The sequence below is a fragment of the Girardinichthys multiradiatus genome, chromosome 14, assembly GCF_021462225.1.
Source record: "Girardinichthys multiradiatus isolate DD_20200921_A chromosome 14, DD_fGirMul_XY1, whole genome shotgun sequence".
In the NCBI taxonomy this organism is placed as follows: Eukaryota; Metazoa; Chordata; class Actinopteri; order Cyprinodontiformes; family Goodeidae; genus Girardinichthys; species Girardinichthys multiradiatus.
The window spans coordinates 30,111,332-30,139,129 of NC_061807.1; the positions used below are offsets into that span (position 1 = coordinate 30,111,332).

At 41.2% G+C, this 27,798-nt stretch overlaps 2 protein-coding genes across 2 annotated transcripts in view; both read right to left on the reverse strand.

Moving 5' to 3' along the window:
• stim2b (stromal interaction molecule 2b) overlaps nucleotides 1-4,035 on the reverse strand; it is a 63,836-nt gene extending 59,801 nt beyond the window's left edge. Inside the window, exons 1-2 of the mRNA XM_047385187.1 lie at nucleotides 3,982-4,035; nucleotides 3,779-3,849 (exon numbers count right to left, since the gene is read on the reverse strand). The gene's annotated coding sequence lies outside the window, so the exon portion shown is untranslated. The remainder of the gene's footprint in view (nucleotides 1-3,778; nucleotides 3,850-3,981) is intronic.
• Nucleotides 1,136-25,425, reverse strand: tbc1d19 (TBC1 domain family, member 19). The gene is made up of 21 exons (XM_047385188.1): nucleotides 25,220-25,425; nucleotides 24,989-25,061; nucleotides 24,871-24,916; nucleotides 22,325-22,400; nucleotides 22,089-22,163; nucleotides 21,788-21,851; nucleotides 19,881-19,927; nucleotides 19,681-19,791; nucleotides 16,423-16,495; nucleotides 15,998-16,036; nucleotides 11,718-11,830; nucleotides 8,626-8,700; nucleotides 7,621-7,683; nucleotides 5,642-5,726; nucleotides 5,487-5,531; nucleotides 5,347-5,379; nucleotides 5,128-5,237; nucleotides 4,941-5,032; nucleotides 3,982-4,097; nucleotides 3,779-3,849; nucleotides 1,136-3,157 (listed from the first exon to the last, which is right to left on the reverse strand). The coding sequence occupies exons 1-21, from the start codon at nucleotides 25,313-25,315 to the stop codon at nucleotides 3,083-3,085; spliced, it is 1,578 nt and encodes a 525-aa protein (XP_047241144.1). The 5' UTR covers nucleotides 25,316-25,425; the 3' UTR covers nucleotides 1,136-3,082.
• Between the last annotated feature and the right edge of the window lie 2,373 nt (nucleotides 25,426-27,798).

The following is a 27,798-nucleotide window of genomic DNA, read 5'->3' on the forward strand; positions in this document are numbered from 1 at the left end:
CATTGTTGCTGCCAAAATGGCGCTAAAAAGTTCTAAAAACAATAAAACTCGCATGGTTTTGGTACGTGTTCAAGAAAACATCCACCCCTCAACTTAGGTTACTAAAGTATTGCTCCCACCCATTACATTGCTATATGGTACTTTAGGTTTTTTTTGTTGCACTTCCTTTGTTTCAGATCAAGAATATTTCTGCATAAGACCAAGTTAACCCAAATAAACAGGAAAAGCAGTTTTAAAATGATTAAATTTTTTGAGGGAGAAAAAAAAAGATGAAAAAAGGTGTCATGTTCTTTGAGATATCTCTGTCTACTTCCTGTTGTCAGCTGGGTTCTGTTTAAGTGAGTTCTTGATTCTACATGTCCAGCAGTAATCAGGCTTGGATGTGTTTAGTGAAACTGAAACCTCCAAAATACTTTTAATAAATGACATCATCATTTGAAATGACCTTTTTGTATTTACACAGGATATCTTTATCCATACTAAAATGTGGTTGATAATTGTGCCATTTAAGTCTGCCAAAAAACAAAAACAGCTTTTCACAGCTCCGTAATCAGAAAATCTAAGATTATCAGTGCTGAGTCATTTTATATCATTAGGAGCAAGACATCAAATGCACAGTACTGCCCAAACATTTATTAAGATCACTGTACTTGATTCGGATTTCAGAGAGAAATCTGTCAGGGATGGCCAGCCTCTACGTGTTGATGGACAGAGGGCATGCTGCCCTGTAACGCAACGAATCAGCCACCAGGAGGGACTGCGGTATGAATCACCACAGCAGGTACACGTTGGCAGGATCAACAGACTTGTGGGGGCCAAAGGAGGAGCATGACTGATAAAAGAGTCGGCCGTGGGAGTGCTTGTAAACAGGTGGCAGATGTAGCAGGATCCAAGAGGGTGCTGGAGGGGGAGAGGAAAGACGAAAGAGAAGAACAGCAAAATTCGATACGAGCTCCCAGATAGGGCAGCAGGGGATGAGGGAGGAGGCCAAGAACGAGGGAATATGCTACACGTAGGTTGGGGGCTCATTTAGAAATGATTGCTGTGAGACTCCAACATACATTCTGCCTGTCCAAACATTTATCTTGTCACACGACCCAACAGAAATATTCAGTGAAGAAGCAACACAGAGGACTCAGGCGTGATTAACCTTTATTTAAAAATGTTTTTTTTTTTTTTTGCAGCACAAGATTTAATGCATGACACCGACTTTCAAATAATAAAAATGACACAATGGATTTGTCAAAATTTAAAACCACACATGTGTAAAAAAAAAAAAAAAAAAAAAACATTACACCTCAATATTGGCACTGATGGCACTGGTGCTAAGCATCCATCAAGATCGCAGTAAATGCAATAAACTGCATGTAGACAGCAGCGTGTACAAAACACAAACATCAATGTCATTTACAGTTCTCCACAACGCCCCCCCCTTACACCACAAAAAACAAAACAAAAAAATCCAAATGTGAGTGCATTTATTTAGAGGGACAAAATCCTACATTAAGAAATAATTGTTTTTTTTTTGTTTGCTTTTTACAAAATATTACAGTTATTGGCACCTCCATTAAATGTTCATAAGGAATTCTTTCAATTAAGCTTTTCCCCGGGGTTACAGATTTGATGGGACATGGAGGCCCGTTTCTTTTAGCCACTCTTGAAAATGGGTAAGACCAGAGAACATGCCATTTAAGTAGGCATAAGCGGCTTACTCGGCTAAACTGGCCCACTTCTACACTCAGGACAATTAAAAAAAAAACAATAAAACATCAGGAACTGAAAAGCAAGGGTGCTAAATAAACCTACCAGCTGTGTAGGACACATGTCAGAAAAAAACTTTTCTGTCCTACCATCACAAACACAAACATGTGGAGTTTACAAAATGCTACAGGGATTTTAACTGGAACCGTCTGCTTTGGTCAGATTAGAGTAGGGCTCCAACTAACGGTTATTTGCTAATCAATTAATCTGTCCACTATTTCTGCGGTTAATCAATTAGTAATGATTAGCAAAAGGTGCTTAATAGGAGATTTTTTACAGCGCCTGATCCTGGTGAAGCTAAAGCTGTGCCACTTGAGGAGTTCTAGATCAGGCGTATTTATAGGCAAAGGTTTTTCATCTTAAATGCAAATTTTATATATTTTTGGCCTAATTACTACTCAGAGTAGGTTGTTCTTTCAGCAAATGGCATGTTTTAGATTTCGAATTAATCCGATTAATTGTTTCAGCCCTAGGTTAGAGTTAAGATGTTTTTACACCTGAGGTGTTTAGTCCATTTTAAATCAAATCTGGTCCGTTTCCCTCCCTGGGCATTTTTACACAAACTACAGGTGTGAAAATGCCGAAAGATTGAGCTTCTCAGCAGCAAATACTCCAGTTTGGGTCTGGCAATAAACAAATAATGATAATTAGGGAAAGCATCTCATGCCCACTGCGGAGCCCAGTTTAGCACGATTAAAAAACAAATTCACTGTGAGATTATGCTGCTGCTATAAAACTTGAATTTATTTTAAGGCTTTTTCTACTTCTTTACGATGGGGGTGGAGGGACATAATTGTGGACGGCACAGTAGCTCGTGGCTTTTTGCACGTTTCTTTCAACATGCTGGAGTAGACTAAGATGCCAAATCATTCAGCAGTAACAGAAGTATCTAACAGTTTAATAATAACAAGCAGGAGCCGCTGAGCTGTATTAATGGCAGGAGCTAATTAACATGTCATTAGACAACCTCGGCGATGTTACTGTAGTTGCATCTTCTCACACGCTGCCATTGTGACACAATCACTGCTTCATGCAACTCACTTCAGCTGATCAGAGAACTGCTGTGAGGATCATCTTTCCCTACGGCTTAATGAGGCTGGCTTGGCCTTAGGATTTACTCACATACTGTATGACATCTAATATTATCATAAAGGGTGATTACTATTTATAGGGCTAAAGGTGCGTTTGGCTTTTTGCTTGAACTACATGAGGTGCATCGCCCTGATGTCAGTTTTCATTATTCAACTTGTGATCATAGTTGAGTGGTGGATCATGCTTGGTTTATGCCGTACCAGAACTCATGTCTTCATTTTGGTGATCTTCAGATAGCGGTGGCGAAAAGAAAGATCTGAATGAGCGGTATAACCTTCAGGGTTGAAAGGTCGGCGAGGACGGCCTGCGGTGTGTTTGGTCAAAGAAAACTCAAATCAGACAACTAGCTAACAATCCATTTTACAAGAGACATGAAAAAAATTAAATACAATATCCACACATAACGAGACAGCAGGATGATCCAAGATTCCCACCCTGTCCTTTTGGGTTCCCGTGGGGGATTAAATTTAGGAACACGATCATGTTTAGAAAGAGGGTTTAAAATTTCAGAACTAGGCCTGAGGTGCTAAATATAAAACAAGGAGCAGTGATGATATCTTCTCTTAAGTAGGGCAGGTGGGAAAATTTGCAAGCAAATGCTGCCCCCTAGAACTTAACCCCCTCGCTATAAGTCTTGGAAAGGGGTGAGGAGTCACAGGAACCGTATTAGGGGTTACGCTAACAATGTTTACTAAACACAAACAAAATGATTCTTCCAAACATGCACTGGGGCACGGAGTGCTGGTCGACATGCAGGAGTGAGAGGGTGCGGGCGCCTCAGACATGTGCCTTCACAAGACTGGGTTACTGGAACTGGTTGTTAGGGGCTATTTGTATTTTTCTGTGAGTATGTGACAGGGGGGAAATGGACGCCGCGTTTCAAACACACCTGCGAATACCCGAGTCTAAGTTGGGATAAACGTACCTCAGCTGAGGCCAGCGATGTCACCTCCATCAGGTTCTCAGCGCGGAAGGCAAACACAGCAGCTGCAAGGACTGCAGGGTGAAAGAGACAGTATAATAGGAGAAAAGGAAAGAATAAAATGGTCAAAGACAGGAAAGATAAAGACTAGCGGCAGAAAAAGACAGCATAGCTTAAGTGGGACTAAGAGTTCGGGGTTTACCTACCTGCAACTACCTCCAGTGAGTCGTACCCAAGGATTCGATCCCAAAGAAGAAGCAGCTGATCAGTGGAAAGATAACCAGAAAAGGCCCGCACCATCCACTTAAAGGCAATACGCAACCTTAGAACAAAATATGCAGTCTTCAGTGAGCACAAATTATATTTGAGACTTTTATGATCCTGACAACATCCACTAGATCTTACACAAATTTAAGACTCCATGATTGAGAAAAAGTATAGCTCCAGTCATAACCACTAGATGGCGGTAGCTCCTAAGAATCAGAAGGTAATGATCTGTAACAGTACCAGCCACCAGTGTGGAAAACACACGGCATACAGTCCCTTGCAAAAGGGCTTGAGGCACTTCAATGTGCTTTATTAGGACTTTATACAGATCAACACAAGGTAATGCATAATTGTGAAACAGAATTATAAATGATCTGCAAATTGCTCTTAAAACTGAAAAATGTGGTGTGCATTTGTATTCAAAAGCCCTGAGCCAATTCTTTAGAGAACCACCTTTAACTGCAGTTGTCCTTTTGGGTATATCTCTACCAGCTTTGCACACCTAGAGACTGATTTTTCAACTAATTTCTCTTTACAAAACAGTTCAAACTCAGACTGGATGGAAAGCGTCTCCCAACATCAATTTGTAAGTCTTGCTGCAAATTGTCAGTTGGATTTAGGTCTGGACTTTTAACTGTCCCTGCATGAGAAAAGTAGTCCCACAGCATGTAGCTGCCACCACCATGTTTCACTGTGGGGATGTACTGTTCAGAGTGATGAGGGTAGTTTTACGTGTCATTTTCCTTGGTTTATCACATAAAAGTCTACTAACACAGAGTGAAGCTTGTGGTTGTAATGTGACACAAATATTAAAAAGGTCAGTAAGGGCAGAAATGCTTCTGCACTGCACGGTATGTACGTCACCACGGAGGCAGGACGGCAAAGCATTTTAACTCACGGCTGGGCCCCAATCTGTCGAAGGTGGTAAAACAGCTGAGGCAGGTGGGTTTGGAGTAGCCGCTCAAACTGCAGACACAAGGACACTATACCCTGCAGCAGCACAAGCACAACAACATGAAGTGTATGCGTTCACCAGGGAAAGAAAAGCCTTTAAAAAAAGACATGTAACCAGAAAACGCTCCTACTGAGAAAGAAGAAGAGATGGAGTGCAGCCTAAAAAAGTAGCGGATGTACATTTCCCGGAAGACGCTGTAGAGTTTGGATGGCTCGTTGTACAGGAAACACAAGGGTGCCACTGCGGAAATATCCCCAAAATACGACACACACACGTGAACCACGTTATATCCTTGCCATTTCAATGTACATAAAAAAAAACGTTAAAAATAGAACATGATACAACTCACCATACATAGAAAAGCCATGGAAAGGGATAACACCTGAGTAAATAAAACATGTCAGCTTCATACATTTTCTCCAACGTAGTTCAAAACCTTAATTTCAGGCAGCATCAGAACAATATGAGATTCTCAAAGCAAAAGCTCACCATTCGGAGGATAAACCACAGCGTATTCTTCATCTCCTACCTTCCCTGCAAGGCAGGCAACACATTTACAGGACGATGTCGGTTTTAGTGATTGACCTGCACCTCAACACGCATATGATAACGGAAAGACAACAAGGAGGCCTTTGTGATCTCACCATGCAGAAAGGATTTAGGGGGAGTGGCGCTGTTGTACTTGAAATGCTCCAGGACGGCGGTGTCCCGAGAGAAACACAAAAGTACCTGGAAACAAACAGAGGTGGCTAAAAAATAGAAACATATTTCAAGTGAAAAAAACGGAAAATCGACCTGATTATTATCTTTCTAAAAGACACAAAAGCAACACATTTTCAGTTTTTATGTAGAATCAACTGGAATTTTATTGAAAATAAATAAGAGTTCATGATGCAATGCACTCTAATAAGGTCCTTACAGCCTTTGGAAGACAAACAGAGCGGCAGCATCACACATCCTCCACCATACATAACAATGAACATGGAGGGCTTTCCAGCATCTAAACTGTTTGATTTAAACCAATTTGGCTTCTTTGTGTTTGGTTTTCTTTAAGCTTTGCTGCTACCACAGAGGTCGACCTCCAGAAACAGTTTGTTGCCCTGGCACGTCATCAAAACGTGTGTAACGTGTTCATTTTGCAGTAGTATTTATGCTTGTCCCTCATGGATTCATGTAATTAGGGGCCTTTTCAAGTGTCAGGTGGAGAGACCTTTCATGAAATGGTCTGTTAAGTGGAAGATCTTTCCATAAACATTATAGAGAGGATCACACCATGTGTCCTGGTTTTCTCCAGATTGATTTTAGAGATAATTTATTGAGAAATCTTTCTTATGACAGATTAATGCCACATACACACTTTCTATCTTTAAATGTAAAACAAAACAGCGTGAAGATACAATTATGCTCTATTATAACTGCATGTATACAACTAAAAACAGATATTTACATACGCTGTATAAAAAGGCGCATACGATTACACAACATTTCCTGTTTTAGGTCAGTTAGATCAACGTAATTATTTGCTAAATGCCAAAATGAGAAATTCATTTTAAAAGTTTCTTCAGATTCAGAAGTTTACATCCAATAAGATCACTAAGCCTGTAAACACAGCTGTGGATGGACCGTCGGACTTTTCCAGACTGCGTAGGAGCCCTGTTATCCTCAGAGACATTTATTTACCATTTCCCTCTTATTTTGAGTTCTGAACTTCAGAATCGGATTGAAACATATTGTCGTGAGCAGGTTTAACGCTGAAATCAAATCGATTGAAATGACCACCTCATCTTCTTTGTTTTGGGTAAAGATCCAGACTTTACATACAGTAAAATCACTTATTTAATAAAAATGGTGGCTCCTTCCTACTCAAGTTCAGTACCTGTTTATCTGTGGACCAGTAGCTGCCTACACGAAGACAATCGGCCCATTACCCAAATTTCTCAGATTACAACCATCGTCTTAACGACTGCTTAATGATTGTGTCTTCCTTTCAGAGCATGGGCACGCTTGTTCAACTGTGGGAGATGTGGCAAAGTTTAAGGTTTTGTGTCATCAAACAATGTGTCACGAAGGTCTAAAAGACATCCATTCAAATACAACTAAATAAACACATCCACAAAGACAAAAACATGGCTCCTCTGTGGACAGTTCTGGGAAATCGCCCTTTAGGAACCTTTCGTGCTTTCTCGTGTAATCTCTGAACCAACATTTTGACATGACGTGGATTCTTTCACTCCCTAGTGAGTGTGCCATTAGCCAATATTGACAAGGGTGCAGGAGTGTGGCCATTGAAAAAAAAAAAAAACAGTGCGCTTTCTGGTTTGTCACCAAAGAGCAAGATAAACAAGCAAGCTCCTAAGTGAACCTGCCAAGTACAGGGACATGTTTATCACATGTGCATCAAAGACAAATAAAGCAGCGACTAACAGAGAGCTATTGATGCCTGGTTGGAGAGTATAACAGTAGATAAAATGGTTATTGTCACACAGAAGGGGTAAACACTGAGGGTGGCCAAACTGGAAGATGCCCACAGTGGAACAACAGGCGTATACAATGAAATCTAAAAAAAAAAAACTGGAATGGTAAAAAATGAGATACTGAATGTTTCATAAAGAAGAGAGCTGACCTGATAGAGGAAATCTTCAAACACAAAGTAGTAGTCGTCATTACTGGCGGTGAGTTTGACATCCTGTTAAAGAAGAGAATATTAATACAAAATACGTCCGCAGATCAACTTTTTGCATCTTCATAGGTATAAACTAAACCTTTTTACTGAAAAACAAACATTTTCTTAGAGAGGGGCATACAAGAAATAAAAAGTTAAGCAATAACCTGGTTGCACAAGTGTGCACGTCTTTAAACTATCTAGGCCTCCTTTTCTCCACTTTCAGAATTCAGATGTCTTTGGTAAAAGTCTATTAACATCCCACATCTTCACTCTGTAATGTTTGACCACCCTGCCTTGGAAAACCTCCCAGATTTTCAGTCAAATTCCATCTCTGGCTAGGACAAAACTGACAGGTATTTGGAATTGGTAGCAATTTTCTCCCCCTTGCTAAAACATCCCAGTTCCATCTGAAGAAAATTAACCCCCACAGCATGATGCTGCCACTACCACGTTTCACAGTGAGTACGGTGTTCTTTCAGCGATGCACAGAGTGGCTCTTGATCCAAACATTTCTCAACGTTCTGTCTTGTCTTTTGATCAGATCAGGAGAAACGCCTTGTTTCGTCACATGTTGATGTCTGCACTGTGCAGTGATAGAGTATACGGATTGTACCAGATTGTTTTGATCCTCCATCAAACTATTGCTTTACTTAAATGACGCATGTGTGTGCATATGTCACACTAAGGAAGGTCAAACGTTTTGTAATTATTTATGATGCTGTAATGTTTTACAGCATTTCAATACGAGTGTAAATTTTAAAGTTCCTCTGAAACGAAGACAGCTCAAACCTAAACCCTGTGAATTTATTCACGTATACAACAGTAGCTTAACATGCAAGGCTGAGTCACTCAGAGGAATGTGCTCATAAAAAAAACACCAGGAAAAGCAGATAAGGTTTACAGCATTTGCTAACGGCATGCCCAGGCTTCATTCACACAGAGGATGAGTGTTGACAAGCTCACCTTGTAGATGAGGTTGTCAACCAGCAGGTCGTGTTGGATCACTCCAGCCCTGAGCTGCTCATAATGCATGACGTCCTGAAACGGGCAGAGACGCAGCACTTTTTATGTGGACATAATTGCATCTAAAATATGAATTTCATTTAACTGAACCGAATAGAACAACTTTGATGGCTTTTCATTAATTGAGTGTTGAGGAAAAACAACTAATGTATGTTCTGTAATGTAGTTTTTGTAAAACAAAATAAAAATAAACATAAAAAAAACTCACTTCCTTCACAGACACTATTTAAATTATGTCCTGATAACTGTAATGACAGTCCGGTTAAATGGAGCATGAATAGAGAGGGCATCGTGTTTCCGAGCACATGCTTAATCTCAAACGTGCGTCCGGTTTTTGACAGGTTTTCATAAGTGAGCCAGAGGGAGCAATAAAAATGTCCTTGGCGACACTTTCTGAGCATCTTGACACTGATCAGCTGTGAGAGCAGACGCAGGCGGCTGAGGGAGGACACTGAGACAACTGAAACTGGTAATGTGGACCACATTAATATAAAACAGCTCCTGCTGAAATAATAGAAACTGATTACGTAGGTTTTCCGACAGAGACATGAGAGCCCCATCAGCTGTCATTCCAGAAAAACAATATTTCCTTTTAAGACCATTCAGAGTCCTGGACCTTCTCTTATGCTGTCTTCTTTTCAGTTCAACCTACAGGTTTCCACCAGGATTTAGGTCTGAGGACTGAAATGGCAACAGACTAATGTTGGAGAATTTGGTGTCTTGTGAACTGTTAGCCAGATGTTTTGGATCATTATCCATCTGAAAAACCTGATGACGATCTGTTTTCAGTTTCCTGATATAGTCCAATCCATTCTTTTATTTAAAAGTTATTGGTATTTCAAGTAGTCCATGCTGTCATGTAATCTAACTCTAGCAGGGCCTTTAAAAGAGAAACAAGCCCACAGCATCATAGATCCTCCACCATGCTAAACAGTGGTCATGAGGTGCTTTTGACCAGTGTTAAGCAATCGTTTTTAAATTATCGCTAAAATGTAACTTAGTTTCAGCAGGAATTTAGTCAACTACTGTCATTATTCATACCCTGGATTTAGGTTAAAAGTAATCTTTTGATTTTACAATAAAGGTTCTTCTAACTGGAAATAATATTCACGTCTTGGAGCAGCCAAGCCAGAGTCCTGGCTTGAATCCTATAGAGAATCTGTGGAGAGAGCTAAAGATTAAATGGACTGAATTTATATAGCGCTTTTCCAGTCATACAGACCGCTCAAAGCACTTTACACTAGAGCAACATTCACCCAATCACACTCACTATCGCTCACACATTCATACACCGATACGCAACTTGAGGTTAAGTGCCTTGCCCAGGGGCACATTGACATACAGCAGGAGGAAGCTGGAATTGAACCCACAACCTTCCAATTGCAAGACGACTACTCTTCCTACTGAGCCACAGTCGCCTTTGAAAGATTAGGGTGATGGCAGGAAGACCTTCCAACCTCCAAGTCTTTTATCTTTTGAGATATGCAAATGTCTTTTCCTGTTTGAAAACAAAGATCTGGTTAAAAGAAAATAAGTTGAAATCGATTTATTTTGGGAGGAAATTTGGGGCTTAGCTGTAAATCTTACAGTGTTTTAGTTGACTGCATGTACTTTAAATGTATTCAACTAGAGCATGAAGTCTTGGAGGAAAGCATTTTTTTAGGGCCACCTCCATTTATTAAGAAAAGTTATATTTTGCAATAAACAGTTTAACTTATTAAAAAACTTTATTTGGACTTGGTCTGTTGATAAAGTTCCAAGAACACAAAGAAATCATAAACAGGATGAAAGATTAAGTCTCACTGACCGTTTTTTCAACTCGCCCCGCCTTTCCATTAAATCTAATTGGATTTCTTCTCCCTACATATTTTCGTCTACATTCTGCGAGTTGACGGTAATATTAATCATTTTGATGTCAGTGATAGTTTGAGTTTATGACCTTATATGCAGTTTTTCGTCTCCACATATTTATTCTTTGTTTCGTGCAACAGTGCCTGGAGTATTTGTCTCATCTAAACAAAGCCTGCAGTTCCGGTGATCTTTAGTAAACTTCACATGTTTACATTTGTGATGAGAGGACAGAAAAGGCTTATTCCTGGTGTGCCTTCCAACACAACCGGTTGGCATTTGTCTTGCATTAAATGGTTGGAGATTTGGTGATCCCAAGATCGCACACTTTGCAGAGATTCACTTAGCAGTGAGATCTGGAGGGTATTTTGCCTCCCTTATCATCCCTCTCAGTGTGTGTGGTGGAAGATAAACTTAGGATCATATTTCATGGGCTGCTACTTAAAAGGGCTTAGAAACTCTGATCAATTAACAAAGATAACATATTTATGTGACGTCTGGCACCTGTCATTTAGTTAAAAACTGTTCTTTCCTATTGTGGGATTACTGTTTTCCTCCACTGAATAAATGAACTCAAATCCAAGGATGAATGTTTTTTTATTTTTCAGTGAGTTTTTGCTACTGAAATAAAAACTGACTGTATTTGAACACTTTTTACACATCTGTGCCCAAGAAGAAGGCCTTTTCAAACACACCGAGCAACATTTGCAACTCTCTGTTTTAACGTGCTTTAATGTGTTTGCCCTCCAACACTGTCCAGAACTTCCAGAGTCATCTGTCCAAATCTGTCCTTTTCCAAACCGGGCCTCAATAGGCTATTCTGGACTCCGGTATTTTGCCACACAGGCAGACATGCAGGACTGTTTGGGCTAACCGAGATGAAGCATTTGATTATCCCAACATTTGTACACACAGCACAGGCCAAGGCCAGCTTAAATAAACACCACGGCAGCAAACACACAGATTATGTCGATTTATTGGTCAGTTGGTGTTAAAATGTCACATGTTGGCTTTTTAATGCATGGCGCGAAGGCGTCCAATAAGAGAAGCAGACAAGAAGCATATGGAATAGGGGGTAAAAAGCTGAAAAGAATCCGAGCTGTTGTGGACAGCTTGGGAAGCGGCGCAGCTGTGCAAATGAGCCGTGAATTTGAGTGATTGTGCATCTGCATCTGCTGCCTTACCTGCGGCTGGTTGGCCGAGTTCAAGATGATAGCCCAGAGGTCTGCCCGGAGCCCGGTGGGACAGCCCCGCCTGCTGTACTGCTGTGCAGCTGCACTGTCCTGCTCCACTACAACTACACAAAATGCATTCGAAAATAAGCAATGGAACAGCGATGGAAAATGACTCTAAGGGGATAATATCTGAGTTAGGTATAATTCCATACTGAATATCCCAAATTAACATACAGGTCCTTCTCAAAATATTAGCATATTGTGATAAAGTTCATTATTTTCCATAATGTCATGATGAAAATTTAACATTCATATATTTCAGATTCATTGCACACTAACTGAAATATTTCAGGTCTTTTATTGTCTTAATATGGATGATTTTGGCATACAGCTCATGAAAACCCAAAAATCCTATCTCACAAAATTAGCATATTTCATCCGACCAATAAAAGAAAAGTGTTTTTTATACAAAAAACGTCAACCTTCAAATAATCATGTACAGTTATGCACTCAATACTTGGTCGGGAATCCTTTTGCAGAAATGACTGCTTCAATGCGGCGTGGCATGGAGGCAATCATCCTGTGGCACTGCTGAGGTCTTATGGAGGCCCAGGATGCTTCGATAACGGCCTTTAGCTCATCCAGAGTGTTGGGTCTTGAGTCTCTCAACGTTCTCTTCATAATATCCCACAGATTCTCTATGGGGTTCAGGTCAGGAGAGTTGGCAGGCCAATTGAGCACAGTGATACCATGGTCAGTAAACCCTTTACCAGTGGTTTTGGCACTGTGAGCAGGTGCCAGGTCATGCTGAAAAATGAAATCTTCATCTCCATAAAGCTTTTCAGCAGATGGAAGCATGAAGTGCTCCAAAATCTCCTGATAGCTAGCTGCATTGACCCTGCCCTTGATAAAACACAGTGGACCAACACCAGCAGCTGACACGGCACCCCAGACCATCACTGACTGTGGGCACTTGACACTGGACTTCTGGCATTTTGGCATTTCCTTCTCCCCAGTCTTCCTCCAGACTCTGGCACCTTGATTTCTGAATGACATGCAGAATTTGCTTTCATCCAAAAAAAGTACTTTGGACCACTGAGCAACAGTCCAGTGCTGCTTCTCTGTAGCCCAGGTCAGGCGCTCCTGCCGCTGTTTCTGGTTCAAAAGTGGCTTGACCTGGGGAATGCAGCACCTGTAGCCCATTTCCTGCACACGCCTGTGCACGGTGGCTCTGGATGTTTCTACTCCAGACTCAGTCCACTGCTTCCGCAGGTCCCCCAAGGTCTGGAATCGGCCCTTCTCCACAATCTTCCTCAGGGTCCGGTCACCTCTTCTCGTTGTGCAGCGTTTTCTGCCACACTTTTTCCTTCCCACAGACTTCCCACTGAGGTGCCTTGATACAGCACTCTGGGAACAGCCTATTTGTTCAGAAATTTCTTTCTGTGTCTTACCCTCTTGCTTGAGGGTGTCAATAGTGGCCTTCTGGACAGCAGTCAGGTCGGCAGTCTTACCCATGATTGGGGTTTTGAGTGATGAACCAGGCTGGGAGTTTTAAAGGCCTCAGGAATCTTTTGCAGGTGTTTAGAGTTAACTTGTTGATTCAGATGATTAGGTTCATAGCTCGTTTAGAGACCCTTTTAATGATATGCTAATTTTGTGAGATAGGAATTTTGGGTTTTCATGAGCTGTATGCCAAAATCATCTATATTAAGACAATAAAAGACCTGAAATATTTCAGTTAGTGTGCAATGAATCTAAAATATATGAATGTTAAATTTTCATCATTACATTATGGAAAATAATGAACTTTATCACAATATGCTAATTTTTTGAGAAGGACCTGTATTACAATGCCTTCAAAAATGTCACACGCTTTCACATTTTCACAAATAAAATCCGACACGTGTTTATTCAACCGAACTGAGTCGATACTTTGTAGAACCACAATTGTCTAAAATTACAGCTGTAAATCCTTTGGTGTAAGGCTCTACCAGCTTTCCACATCTAAAGACTGATATTCTTCGTTGCAAAATAGCTCAAACTCAGTCAGGTTGGAAGAAGAGCATCTATGAAAACCAGTTTTAAGTCTTGCTACAAATTTTCAGTTGGATTTAGGCCTAGACTTTGATTGGGCCATTCTAATACATGATTATCCTTTGCTATAAACCATTCCATTGTAGCCCTGGCTGGATGTTTAGGTATGTTGTCCTCCTGGAACGTGAACCTCTTCTCCACTCAACTCGTTTGTAGCCTCTAACAGATTGTCTTCCAGTATTGCCAGGTATTGTAGCTCCATACAGCTTCCCACCAACTCTGACCAGCTTCCCTGCCCTTGCTGCAAGAAACATTCCCACAGCATGATGCCGCCACCACCATGTTTTAACCTTGGGGATGGTGTGTTCAAGATGTTCTAAGGGTTTAGTTTTCCACCACTCAGAGCGTCTTGCATGTCAGCTGAAAAGTTTAGTTTTGATCCCATCTGAGCAGAGCACCTTCTTCCAAATGTTTGCTGCTCCCCTACGTGGCTTGTGTCAAACTGCAAACACACATTGTTTATGATTTCCTGTCAACAATGGCTTTCTTCTTGCCACTTTTCCATAAAAACTAGTTGACCCACCTGAGCTGTGGAACTCTGCAGCTCCTCCAGAGTAACCACGGGCCTCTTGGTAGGTTTGCACCAGTTTTACCACCCTCCTTCCATTTCTGGATGATGGATTGTTGTTTTTATAATAATGTGCAACTTTGTGTTGTTTCGTCACGCATAATGGACGGGGAAGTTTGTGTTTGTGATGTGAGAAAGTGTGAAAAACATTTGAGGGGTGTGGACACTTTTGCATGCTGCTGTAGGTTCGATAACATCTCTGTGATCAGATCAATTTCCGCTACACTTGAACATTTAGCTTTATCTTATCGTTCTTACTTGCTATCACTGCCACATGAAAAAAAAAAAAACGTCAGCCCTCTAGCACAGTACATATGGGAAAAAGGACATCTGCACATTTTAAATCAGACTTGTAGCCGTATCATATCACAGTCTACAAAAGCATAAACACCAGAAATCGTGAGTCAGACCTTCCCATAATTGTGATTGTTGCGCAACTTTCTAAAGCCCCTCGTGAACATTTTAATGACTGTTCAGCTTGCCCTGTCTTACCCTAAATCTCTGTGATGACAGTGGCCCATAACACACAGCCCTCAACTCAAGGTGCTGGGCAGTTATAGCATAAACTAACACGCTCCTCAACCCCTAAATATCCTGTTTGACTGCACTTAACACTTGGCCTGGAATGGCAGGCACAGCCCAGAAGCCAAAACAAAGCCAACTGAGGCTGAAGCAGTGAGCGGAGGGTGTGTGGTTGTGTGTATATAAAGTACAGCCTGTGTTTTTAGAGCTATTAATGCTTGATTAGTGTCCATATTCAGCTTTGTGTTTACGCCGGCTTTATGGCAGAGCTGTTTATGGGACCTGAAAAGAGGATAATTTGTAAGTGATAGAAACGTGGCACTTGTTCCTGCTATAGAAGTGTCTGATTTCAGTTTTTATATAAGACATACGAGGGATATTACTGTAGTTTTATTAGAGGTGTCTAGGAAAAGGTTCAAATTAAACCAGAGTTTCTCCAGGAGCACGAACACTCAACTCTGTAACTGTGAGAACTGTGAAAAGTTTTAAACCATGTGTATTTCATTTTATCTTTTGCTTCCAAGGAGCAATAAGTTCTTGTAACCTTTTAAATGGTCCTGGTCAATAGTTGTCAAGGTTTCCTGAAACTTTTTCATTAGAGTTTGACTGCTCTTTCAATCACTTCTAGTCCAGTACCTGACCGTGGGTAAATGTTTTATTACTGTATGTTAAACCACCCAACTCTGATACTTTAACCATTCAGGCATGAAAAGGCTCCTAAACTCAAGGGATTGGCCAGAGTTTCCCTCAAATTACTGGTGCACATCCCTACTGTATGCAGGATTTAAATATGGACTGAGAAAAAGATAAGGACACAATAAAGAAAAGAAAGGATGGGACAAAAAGAAGAAAGGGAGGTAGAACACAAGGAAGGAAGGAATCAAGGAAGGAAGGAGGGAAGGAAAACACTGAAACCAAATCCCAGGCTTTTCCAGACTCCGTAGGAACTCTGTGGATTCAACTGATATGAGCTGCTGAAAACAAACCCCAAATAAGCATGTTTTAACACAACAGCCCTAAGTTTCTAATGGATCATTTAAAACTGATAATTGTTATATTCAATAACCCCCCCCCCCAAATAAAAAGAACCCACATGAGCACTAACCTTTTTTGCCGATCTGAACATAGTTGTTTTCAAACAGGTCTGCCCAGCATAGAGGAAAGAGAGAGCAGAACAGACCTGTCAGCATTGGTATCGCTCTGGTTTACAAACACACATGCCTATTTAAGGCATGAATGACAAATGTCAATATCTGGACTTCATGGAGATACTGTTTGAGAAATCCCAGACAGCCAACAGAGCAGTGAGGTTTACACGTGGGTGTGCCAATCTGTTAAATGGATAAACACGTACATTTAATCACAACAAGAGGGATCTCTATTCCTACTTTTTATGAGCTACTGAATGATAAAAGGGCAAGCTTCACCGCTGTCACGCAACTGGTCAAAGTGCTGTTTAGTGAAAATGTTTCTTTGTTCGTAGTACATTCATCAGACAGACATGGATCTTCATTTGCTTTCTCCAACTACCTGGATGGACATGTGCGTGGTCGTCAATCCCCAACTGGCCGGAGTTCAGGTTGAGCTCTGAGTACGCCTGCCTCTGTGAGCAGGAAAAACCAAAACAGATCTCCACATTATTTAGTGTGCTGCCTTAATCCTGTCAAAACATTCTTCCCGGGTTTTTACATTTAGTTCATTCCATGCCTTCTATCACCAAAGTTTATGATTCTCTCTAAGATTTGGAAGAAAATTAAAGGCCACCAAGGATTCAAAATGCATTAACAGAAAACATAAAGGAAAACTGGACTCCCACTGCTTAGATTTCCCGACTGGGCAGCCAGCATTACTTCTTTATTGGACCCAATGCAGAGAGAATGTTAGTCCTGCTTCCTGGGTGGTCACCAGTCTGGGTAATTTAGTTGTTAGCCTGCAACCTCAGGGCAAAGCTCTATAAACTCTGCATGGAAAAGAGACCAAATGATGTTAGGAATTCAGTTTTTACTTCAGTAAAGTTAACATCACTTTGTGTGCGCCGCTTTTCATAGATATTTTAAAGTTCCTCACATAGACAATACGTCCAAATCCTAAACAGCCAGTATCCGGCTGATCCAACCAATCATATTCAGCGAATCTGCAATATTTCAGAATGTTAGACTTGATCAGATTGTTTTATTTTACTCAAAATCAAAGAGACAAACCGTCCATATCAGACTTTGTGACCATCACCCGACAGAAAGGCAGTTTTTCCAAGTGTGTCGAGAAAATGTTCATTAGAAATCCATGACTTGCTGTTTGTCTGCAGTAAAAATATGCGGAGAGACAAAGGCCAATTTCTTTTCACCATTCTTCAAAATAGGAAAGGCAAGAGAACATGTCATTCAAGTAAGGCAGACGGGGGTTGATCTTTTGATGTCAAGAAACATTTACAGGTCCTTCTCAAAATATTAGCATATTGTGATAAAGTTCATTATTTTCCATAATGTCATGATGAAAATTTAACATTCATATATTTTCGATTCATTGCACACTAACTGAAATATTTCAGGTCTTTTATTGTCTTAATACGGATGATTTTGACATACAGCTCATGAAAACCCCAAATTCCTATCTCACAAAATTAGCATATTTCATCCAACCAATAAAAGAAAAGTGTTTTTAATACAAAAAACGTCAACCTTCAAATAATCATATACAGTTATGCATTCAATACTTGGTCGGGAATCCTTTGCAGAAATGACAGCTTCAATGCGGCGTGGCATGGAGGCAATCAGCCTGTGGCACTGCTGAGGTCTTATGGAGGCCCAGGATGCTTCGATAGCGGCCTTTAGCTCATCCAGAGTGTTGGGTCTTGAGTCTCTCAACGTTCTCTTCATAATATCCCACAGATTCTCTATGGGGTTCAGGTCAGGAGAGTTGGCAGGCCAATTGAGCACAGTGATACCATGGTCAGTAAACCATTTACCAGTGGTTTTGGCACTGTGAGCAGGTGCCAGGTCGTGCTGAAAAATGAAATCTTCATCTCCATAAAGCTTTTCAGCAGATGGAAGCATGAAGTTCTCCAAAATCTCCTGATAGCTAGCTGCATTGACCCTGCCCTTGATAAAACACAGTGGACCAACACCAGCAGCTGACACGGCACCCCAGACCATCACTGACTGTGGGTACTTGACACTGGACTTCTGGCATTTTGGCATTTCCTTCTCCCCAGTCTTCCTCCAGACTCTGGCACCTTGATTTCCGAATGACATGCAGAATTTGCTTTCATCTGAAAAAAGTACTTTGGACCACTGAGCAACAGTCCAGTGCTGCTTCTCTGTAGCCCAGGTCAGGCGCTTCTTCCGCTGTTTCTGGTTCAAAAGTGGCTTGACCTGGGGAATGCGGCACCTGTAGCCCATTTCCTGCACACGCCTGTGCACGGTGACTCTGGATGTTTCTACTCCAGACTCAGTCCACTGCTTCCGCAGGTCCCCCAAGGGCTGGAATCGGCCCTTCTCCACAATCTTCCTCAGGGTCCGATCACCTCTTCTCGTTGTGCAGCGTTTTCTGCCACACTTTTTCCTTCCCACTGAGGTGCCTTGATACAGCACTCTGGGAACAGCCTATTCGTTCAGAAATTTCTTTCTGTGTCTTACCCTCTTGCTTGAGGGTGTCAATAGTGGCCTTCTGGACAGCAGTCAGGTCGGCAGTCTTACCCATGATTGGGGTTTTGAGTGATGAACCAGGCTGGGAGTTTTAAAGGCCTCAGGAATCTTTTACAGGTGTTTAGAGTTAACTCGTTGATTCAGATGATTAGGTTCATAGCTCGTTTAGAGACCCCTTTAATGATATGCTAATTTTGTGAGATAGGAATTTTGGGTTTTCATGAGCTGTATGCCAAAATCATCCGTATTAAGACAATAAAAGACCTGAAATATTTCAGTTAGTGTGCAATGAATCTAAAATATATGAATGTTAAATTTTCATCATGACATTATGGAAAATAATGAATTTTATCACAATATGCTAATATTTTGAGAAGGACCTGAATACGAAAATACCTACTCAGCTAAATTTGCCTATATCTACAATATTATCTATGATTACACAGTTTTAAAGAATTGGAAGTGTGGCACACTAGCTGGACGGGGATCTGAGTTGATCCTGCGGTTGAGCAATGAGCAAAATAGCAAAAAGAAATCTCTGCAATGCAGCAAAGAGTTCTGTCTAGGGATCATCAAGTCTCCATAAAGAGGCTATCCACATGCGACTCAGTTGTTTGGGAGGAATGACAGGAAATGGCATTTTCTGCCATACCATCACTAATGCAAATGTGTAAAGTTTGCTAAACTCTACTGAAACTGTGTGCTTTGGCCAGATAAGATCTTCAGCATCAAACCCCCCAGGTGGTCCTGGAGAAAATCAGAAGATGAAGATGTGGGACCACACCTCGTGTCCACTGTCGGTATAGTGGAGGATCTGTGATGCTGCGGGCCTGGTACTCTGCCGAAGGACCTGTGAACCTTGTTAGAGTTCATGGCATCATGAACTTATTAAAATACCAGTAGAGAAGAGTAAGAATCTGGTGTACTCTGCCAGTAAACAGGGCATTATTTGTTATTGTGCCTTTGAGCAGGACAGTGATCTAAAACAGAGTCAAATCAGCATAGTAATGGTTCAGCAGATATAAGCTGTTCATAAGCTCTTTGTTGGAACACATTCTCTTTATATTTATTTGTTCGCTAAAACATATTAGAAACACATATATGAACGTGAGCATAAGATTAAGAGAGCTGCGTAGAGGCTTACCAGGTGTGGGATGTCCCGGACGTTGAGGGGGACCTGAATGAGGCCCCAGTGGCTCCGGGCGCTGATGTCCTCACAGCTGTCATGGTTGGGGTTCCGCAAACCGATCAACACCTAATTTGATGCCAATAAATAGAAGCGAAGGAGTTGGACTCAAACTTTTCCAGAAGACGAAAACTATGAGCAGCAAGGAATGCAATTACCTCGAGGAAGTCTTTGGGGGCATACACAGGCCTGAAGCGACTTAAGTCTGCAACAAACACACAAACAACCCCTTTATATTCTCTGCCCGGCATAGGCAGCGAATGAAAATGAAGAGTAATTTAGATTAGCTTTCAGCACAGTTCAGAGGAAGAGTGCTGCCACTGAGACGACATGCTTGTAAATTCACGGCCGGATCGGGTGGAGCGGCCTTAACGTCTGGGATGGAAGCAGGGGGTTGTAGCCGTAGTTGCAGCTCCGTGCGAGAGGTCTGGACAGCTTCTATACTCGCTGTCTGAAATGTTTACAGTCGGAGGACGGCACATCCTAAATGTTATCATACGTCCCTGAGCCGTGATAGCACTGTTAGGACGAAAGATTGGCCTGTTCTCTGGAAATGAGCCGGCTGTGAGCAAAAAGGAGATAGGAAAGAGCTAATAAATCCCAAATTTAACAACAAACCACACAGCCTTCCAAAAGTATTCACAGCCCTTGAGCTTTTTTCACATTTTGTCACGTTACAACCTCAGCATATTTTACTAGGTTTTACAACTGAATTTTAGGTTTTTCTTATTCAGCCCCATTTACTCTCATACCCCTAAATAAAGTCCAGTGCAACCAATCACTTTCAAAAGTCTCACTACTAACAAATTGAGTCCAGTAACCTCAGTATAACTCCAGCTGTCTAGTGAAGGTTTGTGGGGAAAAAAATAGCGGACAAAGAGCCACATAAAGACCAAGGAACACAGCAGACAGTCAGAGATAAAGTTGCAGAGACGTTTAATGGAGGGTTGGGTCATAAAACAATATCCTGTTTCATAAACCTACCAAGACAACCACCTGAACTGACTCACCTGACCTCCACAGCTGCAGTACGACAGGACGACTACTAGGCACGCACTCCATAAATCTGCCCTTTCTGGGAGAGTAGCAAGAAGATACCCAAAAGAAAGCCATAGAAGATCTAGTTTAGAGCTTGCAACAAGTCAAGTATGGGTACCAGCAAACGTGAGAAAAGGCGCACTGGTGAGATGAGACCAAAACTGAGCTTTCTCTTCTACATGCAAAACAAAAATTAGACATCACCATCACCACCATGAAACATGATGGTGGTGGCATCATGCTGTGGGTACACTTTACTTCAGCAGGAATAGGGATGCGGATGTGAAGATGCATGGAGCTAGATAAAGAGCAATCCTGAATGAAAACCCGTAAAGACTAGAGATTGGGATAGCAGGACTGCATCCCAAAACAATCAGCCAGAGCTACAATGCAATGGTTGACATCAAACTTATCCACGGGCTGGAATGGCCCAGTCAAAGTCCAGAACTAAACCCAATTGAGAATCTAAAGCAAAATTATTGATTTCTGATGGAGTACAGAAGAATGGGCAAATTTCCGTCTCTAGATAAGCAAAGCTGGTAGAGACATACCCAAAAAGACTTCCATTCCCTTCTTAATTGTGCACTACTTTGTGTTGGTCTGTCACCTAAAATCCCAGTGAAATACTTGGAATTTTGTGGTTTTAACGTGATAAAAAATGTTCAAGGAAGTTTATTACTTTTGCAAGGTACTGGATAGTTCCTTATGTGTTTTGAAGTTTGAAAATGTTTAAATTTGAGTGAAGCTGCGACTACAATAAGAACGGCAATCAATAAACTATAATTTACTCCTTTAAAGCCTCACACTAGCCCCTAGCTTCATGCAACGAAAAGGAAAGTTGGAACATTCTTCACCAAAGAAAAGCCTTGGCGGGATAAATATGGCTTTAAGATCAAAAACGGTGCAGAGACATGGGATGTTGTTAGGCTGATGTTAAATGCGCCAGCGCAGGCATACACATCAACACCAATCTGTCATTGCGGGCAGATCGCTCTGGGGCCCAGACCCCTGGGTAATGTCTGCAGACCTGGTTCGTCTGTGCCCATCTCGTTCCACTTGTTGGTGAGCTCCTTCTGCTCGGCTGCAGGCCTCTGTGGGAACAGGAGGGATTTCAGAAACAAACACCACGCAGCCTGCACAACACAGATTCTGGCTGTGTCACATTTAGTCGTAAATACAGTCGTGTGCATGCGAAGGAATACAGAGATCTGACATGACAGCCTGGTAACCATCTGGTGAAAATAAATACAACGTTACGACAGCCTTTCCACTGGACAAGTCTCAGCAGTTTAGCTGCATTACCTGTGATGCAGCATACTTTCTCCTACCTTACGAGCCAGAGGCACTCCGAGCTCCGTGCTCATGCTGTTCAGGCTTTTGAGGATGCGTTTCTCCCAGCTGGCCTGTGCACACACAAGCAGGCGGCTTCAGACATCATGCAAGCAACACAAATAAAAAGGGTTTGCGTCTCTGAAAATTGGCAGGCGAAAACAAGCCGAGTCAAGGAGATCCAGAGGAAGATGGAGCTGGAAGGACTGACGGAGATAAGAGGAGACATACTGACCTGAGCCTTACGCATGTAGGCCAGCGGCTCTTTGAGATGCTCCGGAGGAGCCGGGGGATGGCTAGGAGGCAGCTGGCTGGAATAAGTAAATGCAACAAATGAAGGAGGATGTTAATTTGGGATAAAACAGGCCAGAAAGACTGACAACTTTGATAAATTGATGGAAATGACACATTATTCAAACATAGAATTAATTCATCAAACAGAGAATGAAAAAAAATCAAAGGTCTCTCAGCATTAATGCCCCACGATCAGAGCTTAGATGACTCAGAACAAATCTCCACCAAATGTTTCGCTAATCCTACTCAGGGCATACTCAGTGACTCAAGGACCTGGTGCATTAAACAACATACATCATATTCAAAACACCTATAAGAAGCCAACAGAGCCTTGCAGGCTGGAACAAAAAGCAATCAGTCATTAAGTGCCTCATGCTGATGTTTGAGCCTCCAAAGAGCAAAGAGGGTCACTTATCCTTCAACATGGGGGGGGGGGGGCACATTTATCAGAGAAATGTATTAGTAAGACGGTTAGCCTGGAGTTGCATACCAAATTTAAAGGTCAATGGAACCCTGAAGAGAAAGTATCAAGATTGTTGCAAAATAATAAATAAAAATGTAAAACATTTTTATTTATTAGAGCAGAGCATGAATCTTGTTCATTTCTTGCCAACTTTCAAAATCCAACCACTCAACTCCAGATACGGCGCCCTGTAAATGTATTCATACCCCTTGAACTTTGTTTCACATCACTTCTCATTACAACCACTGACTTTATTACATTTGGTTGGCATTTCAAGTGACAGACCAACATAAAGTGAGGGCGATCGAGGTTCAGATGGTAGGAGTTCGTCCTGTAACTGGTGAGTTGCCAGTTTGAACCCCCACATCGTCCGTCTCTGTCGTTGCGTCCTTGGGCAAGACACGTCACCCTCCTTGCTTGCCGATGGTGGTCAGAGGCCTCAGTGGCCCCGATTGTATGGCAGCCCCACTTCTGTCAGTCTGTCCCAGGGTAGCTGCGGCTACAATGTAGCTCACCACTGTCAGTGTGTGAGTGTGTGTATGAACGGGTGGATGACTGGTTGCAGCTTAAAGCGCTTTGGAGTCCTTGAACTTGATAAAGCGCTACACAAGTGCAGGTCATTTACCACTTTACGGGTTTTACATGGTTTCCATTTTTTTTAAGTAATAAAAATCTGAAAACAATGCGATGCACAAACTTTGTTAATTTTTTTTCTTGCAATTACAACTGCAGGTCCTTTAGGTAAAGGGTCCAGAGATCTCTAGATTTCCGAAAAATCTGAAGACCATCTGTCATTTTGACAGTTTGCAATTCACACCCATGACCACTTGGTGGCGAGTTAGCATATTAATTAGCTGTTTGCCACCGCCGGATCAGGAAACCCCTCGTTCGGAAAGTATTGCTGACTTCTGAACATTTCAACTGGAGAAATGTTCCCTGGTTTCAAAACTTTGGCTGAAGTGGCGCTTGTGATTCCAGTCCCTAGAGTGGCGACAGAGCGTGGATTCAGCCTCCAGAACCACTTTAAAACACTTTAAGCTTTTAACAACACGGATTTCTTTGTGAATAAAAAAAAAAGGTTAAAAAAATCAGCCTTCATGTTTCTCTCAGTGTTCTATTGAAATCCTCAGAGAAATAAGGGGTAAAGTGTAGAGGAACAACAATGAAACCAGACATTTAAAACCCATAAATAAATGTTATTTTAAGAAGATCTTAAGGAATTTGCTTGGTCCTTTAAATTTATGGAGCTTTCATGTAAAGAAAAAAAAGCAAAAAAAACAAACAGCACTCCTTCAGTGTTACCTCCATTGTCTTTACAGATACGTTCTTGGAAACCATGAGATGAAAATCATAAACAGATTATGTTTGTGGCTCTGATTAACCTGTGACAACTGGCTAAAAACAGCATTTTTGTACTTCTGCATGAAAATGCATGTTTAATTATGATTTTAGAGTTTGATTGTTACCTTCAAAACCATCCAATCAGCTTTTATGTATTTGAAGAAGGTCTTGCTGTTTTAAGGATAAATCTACAGTTATCTATACCAAACCAACCTTGGTTGATCTGAACAGAAATGACTGCTCACGTATGGTTTTAGGAAACAATAATAGTTGGGTTTTTGACAGTGTGCTTTCCAAGATCCCTGCACATTTTCAGGTCTAAACGTTTTTTCAGACCCAGATTTCTTCCAGTTTGCAAAGAATTAAAGGCAGATATTTACCTAACCACAGGATGGATAAAGAATAAAGAATGTAAATAAAAATGTACATATACTGTTTTATGTTTTCATACTTATCCAGATCTGGAAAACATTTAAATCAAATCTGACTGCATCAGAACCCTCTCTCTCTTACATGAACATTTCCATGTTATGGATAACAGCGAATCAGATCCTCCTGACTGTGGCTGAGAACCTGAATGCAACTTCCAACCAAAAAGAAAATTAAAATCCTAACTGGATCCTGACAGATGTTTGGGAAGTGTTTCATCCTTTAAAGGCTATTATAAAATATATGTAACTTACATATGCAGTTCTCTGTAGACAGCATTCTGTAGCTTTTTCTCCCAACCTAAAAACCAATGAGAAGCCTTTAAACACTACTGTATTAAATCTGTGCTGCACAAGATCAACCAACACCCACCTGATGTTTTCAGAAAGCTACGCACGTCTTCCTTTAGCGACTCCAATCTTATCTCCGGTCGATGTAAACAGTCCTAAAAAGGGTTCGTTATTTTATAAGTGAAGTTAAACAAGAAAGACCCCCCCCCCCCCCCCCCCCCCCCCCCCCCCCCCCCCCCCCCACTGCTTATTACTGAGGGGACAAACAGCAGCAACTAGCTCCGCATCGTTAGCCGCATGCTAACCGACTCACTTTAGCTTGTCTCTCTATCTGAGAGTGTAGATGGCTTCCTTGGAGCCGCTGGGCGATGTGAGCAATGCTCAGGGATAACTCGGTGCTTTCGTCCATCCTCCGGTTTCAGCTGGACACCTCAAACAGCCCGCTTCCACTGGATGCTGCGGCTAAACTCTCAGCATCCTTCAAACAGCAGCAGCAGCAGCAGCAGGGGTTACTTAGCAACCAAGGTCTGTGCGCAAGAAACAAACACCTGATACTTTGGTTCCGACCAAATAATTTCATGAAGACGTGATTTTATTTCCTAAAATGTTGACATTTTCCATCTCTAAATGTTTAAAGTACCCAATTTAGAAAGAGGCGAGTAAATATATAAGCCTAAAGGTGTATTGAAGATAAATTACCTGAACTGTTAAAGTTGCATCTAACGGGGAGGAACCTTTGCAGAACATCCCTGAAAGCTTCAAGGAATCTTCCTGGAGGACACCGATGACCTTCAGAAAATCTTGATTAAACTGAAACTTATTTTTAACCTGAACCAACACCCTGACAGATATGTTGTAAAGGTGGCTACTATCTTTTAGGGAACCTTACCTGAAGTAAAACATTTTGGGTAACTTTTAAGAAACCTTACAGAAACGTTGCTGAAAGATGTTTTTCAAGTCTGATAATTCCTAAAGGTCCTAAGATCTTGGGGGAACCTTTAGAGTGCATTCCTGAAAGGTTCCGGGAAGCTGCCTGGAATATCAACTTAGCACATCTCACCTTCTAAAAATCCAGAAAGAAAAACATGCCCTTATTGTTCCCTAAAATGTATATTGTATGTTACCTATATAGGGAATGTTCTCTTATTGTTTCCTAAAGGATATGTTGTAAAAGCTGCAACTGCCCATCACATAACAACTAAAGGTGCATCTAACTCAGGGGAGCCTTGAGAGAAAGGATCTGACAGGTTCCAGCAAGGATCCTGGAAAGTTTATGAGGAAAGGAGCACCTCATCTTTAGAACATCTTTAGGACACATTTCTTTAACATCCACCAAAGAATACATTAAAGGTAACATTTAAGAAACAATTTTCTCAAGGTTCTGTAAAAGATATCCCGTGAAACCTACAACTACCCTTTAAAGAACATTACCTGAAGGAAAACATTTTGTGCAACTTAGATGGAACATTCCCAAAAAAGGTTCTAAGAAGTCTTGTAATCATTAAAGTTGCTACTAACTTGGAGGTACATTTAGAGAGTGCCCCTGAACATTTCTAGAAAGGTTCCAGGAAACTCACATTGTTAAATGCACAACTAACCTTCAAGGAAATGTCTGGAAAACCTTCCATAAGGTTTACCAGATATGGAGGTCACCTTTGGGCAACATTCATGTATGGTTCCCTGAAGATTACATTGGTAAAACTTCAAGCATCCGTCCCTGAATTCAAGATATTTTTTAAGTCGCATCTAACCCTCAGGGAATCCTTTAAAGATTGCTTCTGAAAGGTTCCAGAAAGGTTCTCTCTGAAAGATATTTTATAAACGTCACTAAGACCCATTATCTTTAAAGTTTTCATCAAAGGCCAACCTCCAGGGAACCTTTAGAGAGAGCTGCTGAAAGGTTCCAGGAAGATTGCATTTTGAAGACACCTCACTTTCAGAAAATCTTTAGAAAACATTCCCTAAACATTCATTGATGTTGCCTTTGGGGAACATTCTGTCGGGTTTCCTGAAGGATATGTCATGAAAGCTGCAAGTACTCTTTGGGGAACATTAGCCAAAGCAAAATGTTAAATGTAACTCACAACCGGAAGGAAAATATTTGGCGTAGTATAATAAACCTTTCAGTAATGTCTGCTGTCTGGAATCTAAAGAAACATCTCATGTTTAAAGAAGTTTAAATTGAAGGTTACATCTTGGCAACATTCTTTAAAGTTTGTATGAAGGGTACATTGTCAAAGCTACAACTCCTCTAGGGAATATTTGGGCAAATGAAACCATAGAAAGTCATTAGGCAACATTCCCTAGATGTTCCCTTGCATAATTGTTTAAGTTCTAATTTATTTGAAGGAATCTTTAGAGAATTTTTAAAAGCTTCTTTGATGGTAAAAAATGCAACTCCTTTTCAGGAAAATGTTCCCTAAAATTCAAGGTTATTTGTAGGAAATGCTCTCTTAAAGTTTTTTAAAGGTTGTGTGGTGAAAGTTGCCAACCTGAAGGAAACATTCTCTGAAGGTAAAGTTTAGTGCTCTGGGGTCATTTGTGCAACGTCCCCCAAATGTTCTCTGAAGGTCACATAACCGTTAAAGTGGAGGTTAACCTTCAGAGAACCTTTCCTGAAAAAATTGCAGAGAGTTATGATTTGAAATCAATACTTAAAAAAACGTTCCCTACATGGACCTTGACGTTGGCATTGAAGATTACTTGTAGGAAAGGTCCTTTTACAGTTTCCTGAGGCTTAAACTGTGATTCCCTGTAGGGAACATTCCTTGACAGTAATCTCTCAGGGATCTTTAAAGCAACAGTCCCTAAAGGTTTTCTATAATGTTGCATGGCAACTAATTTAAAAGAAACCTTTTGAGAAAATTACTGAAAGGTCAAATTGTGAAATCT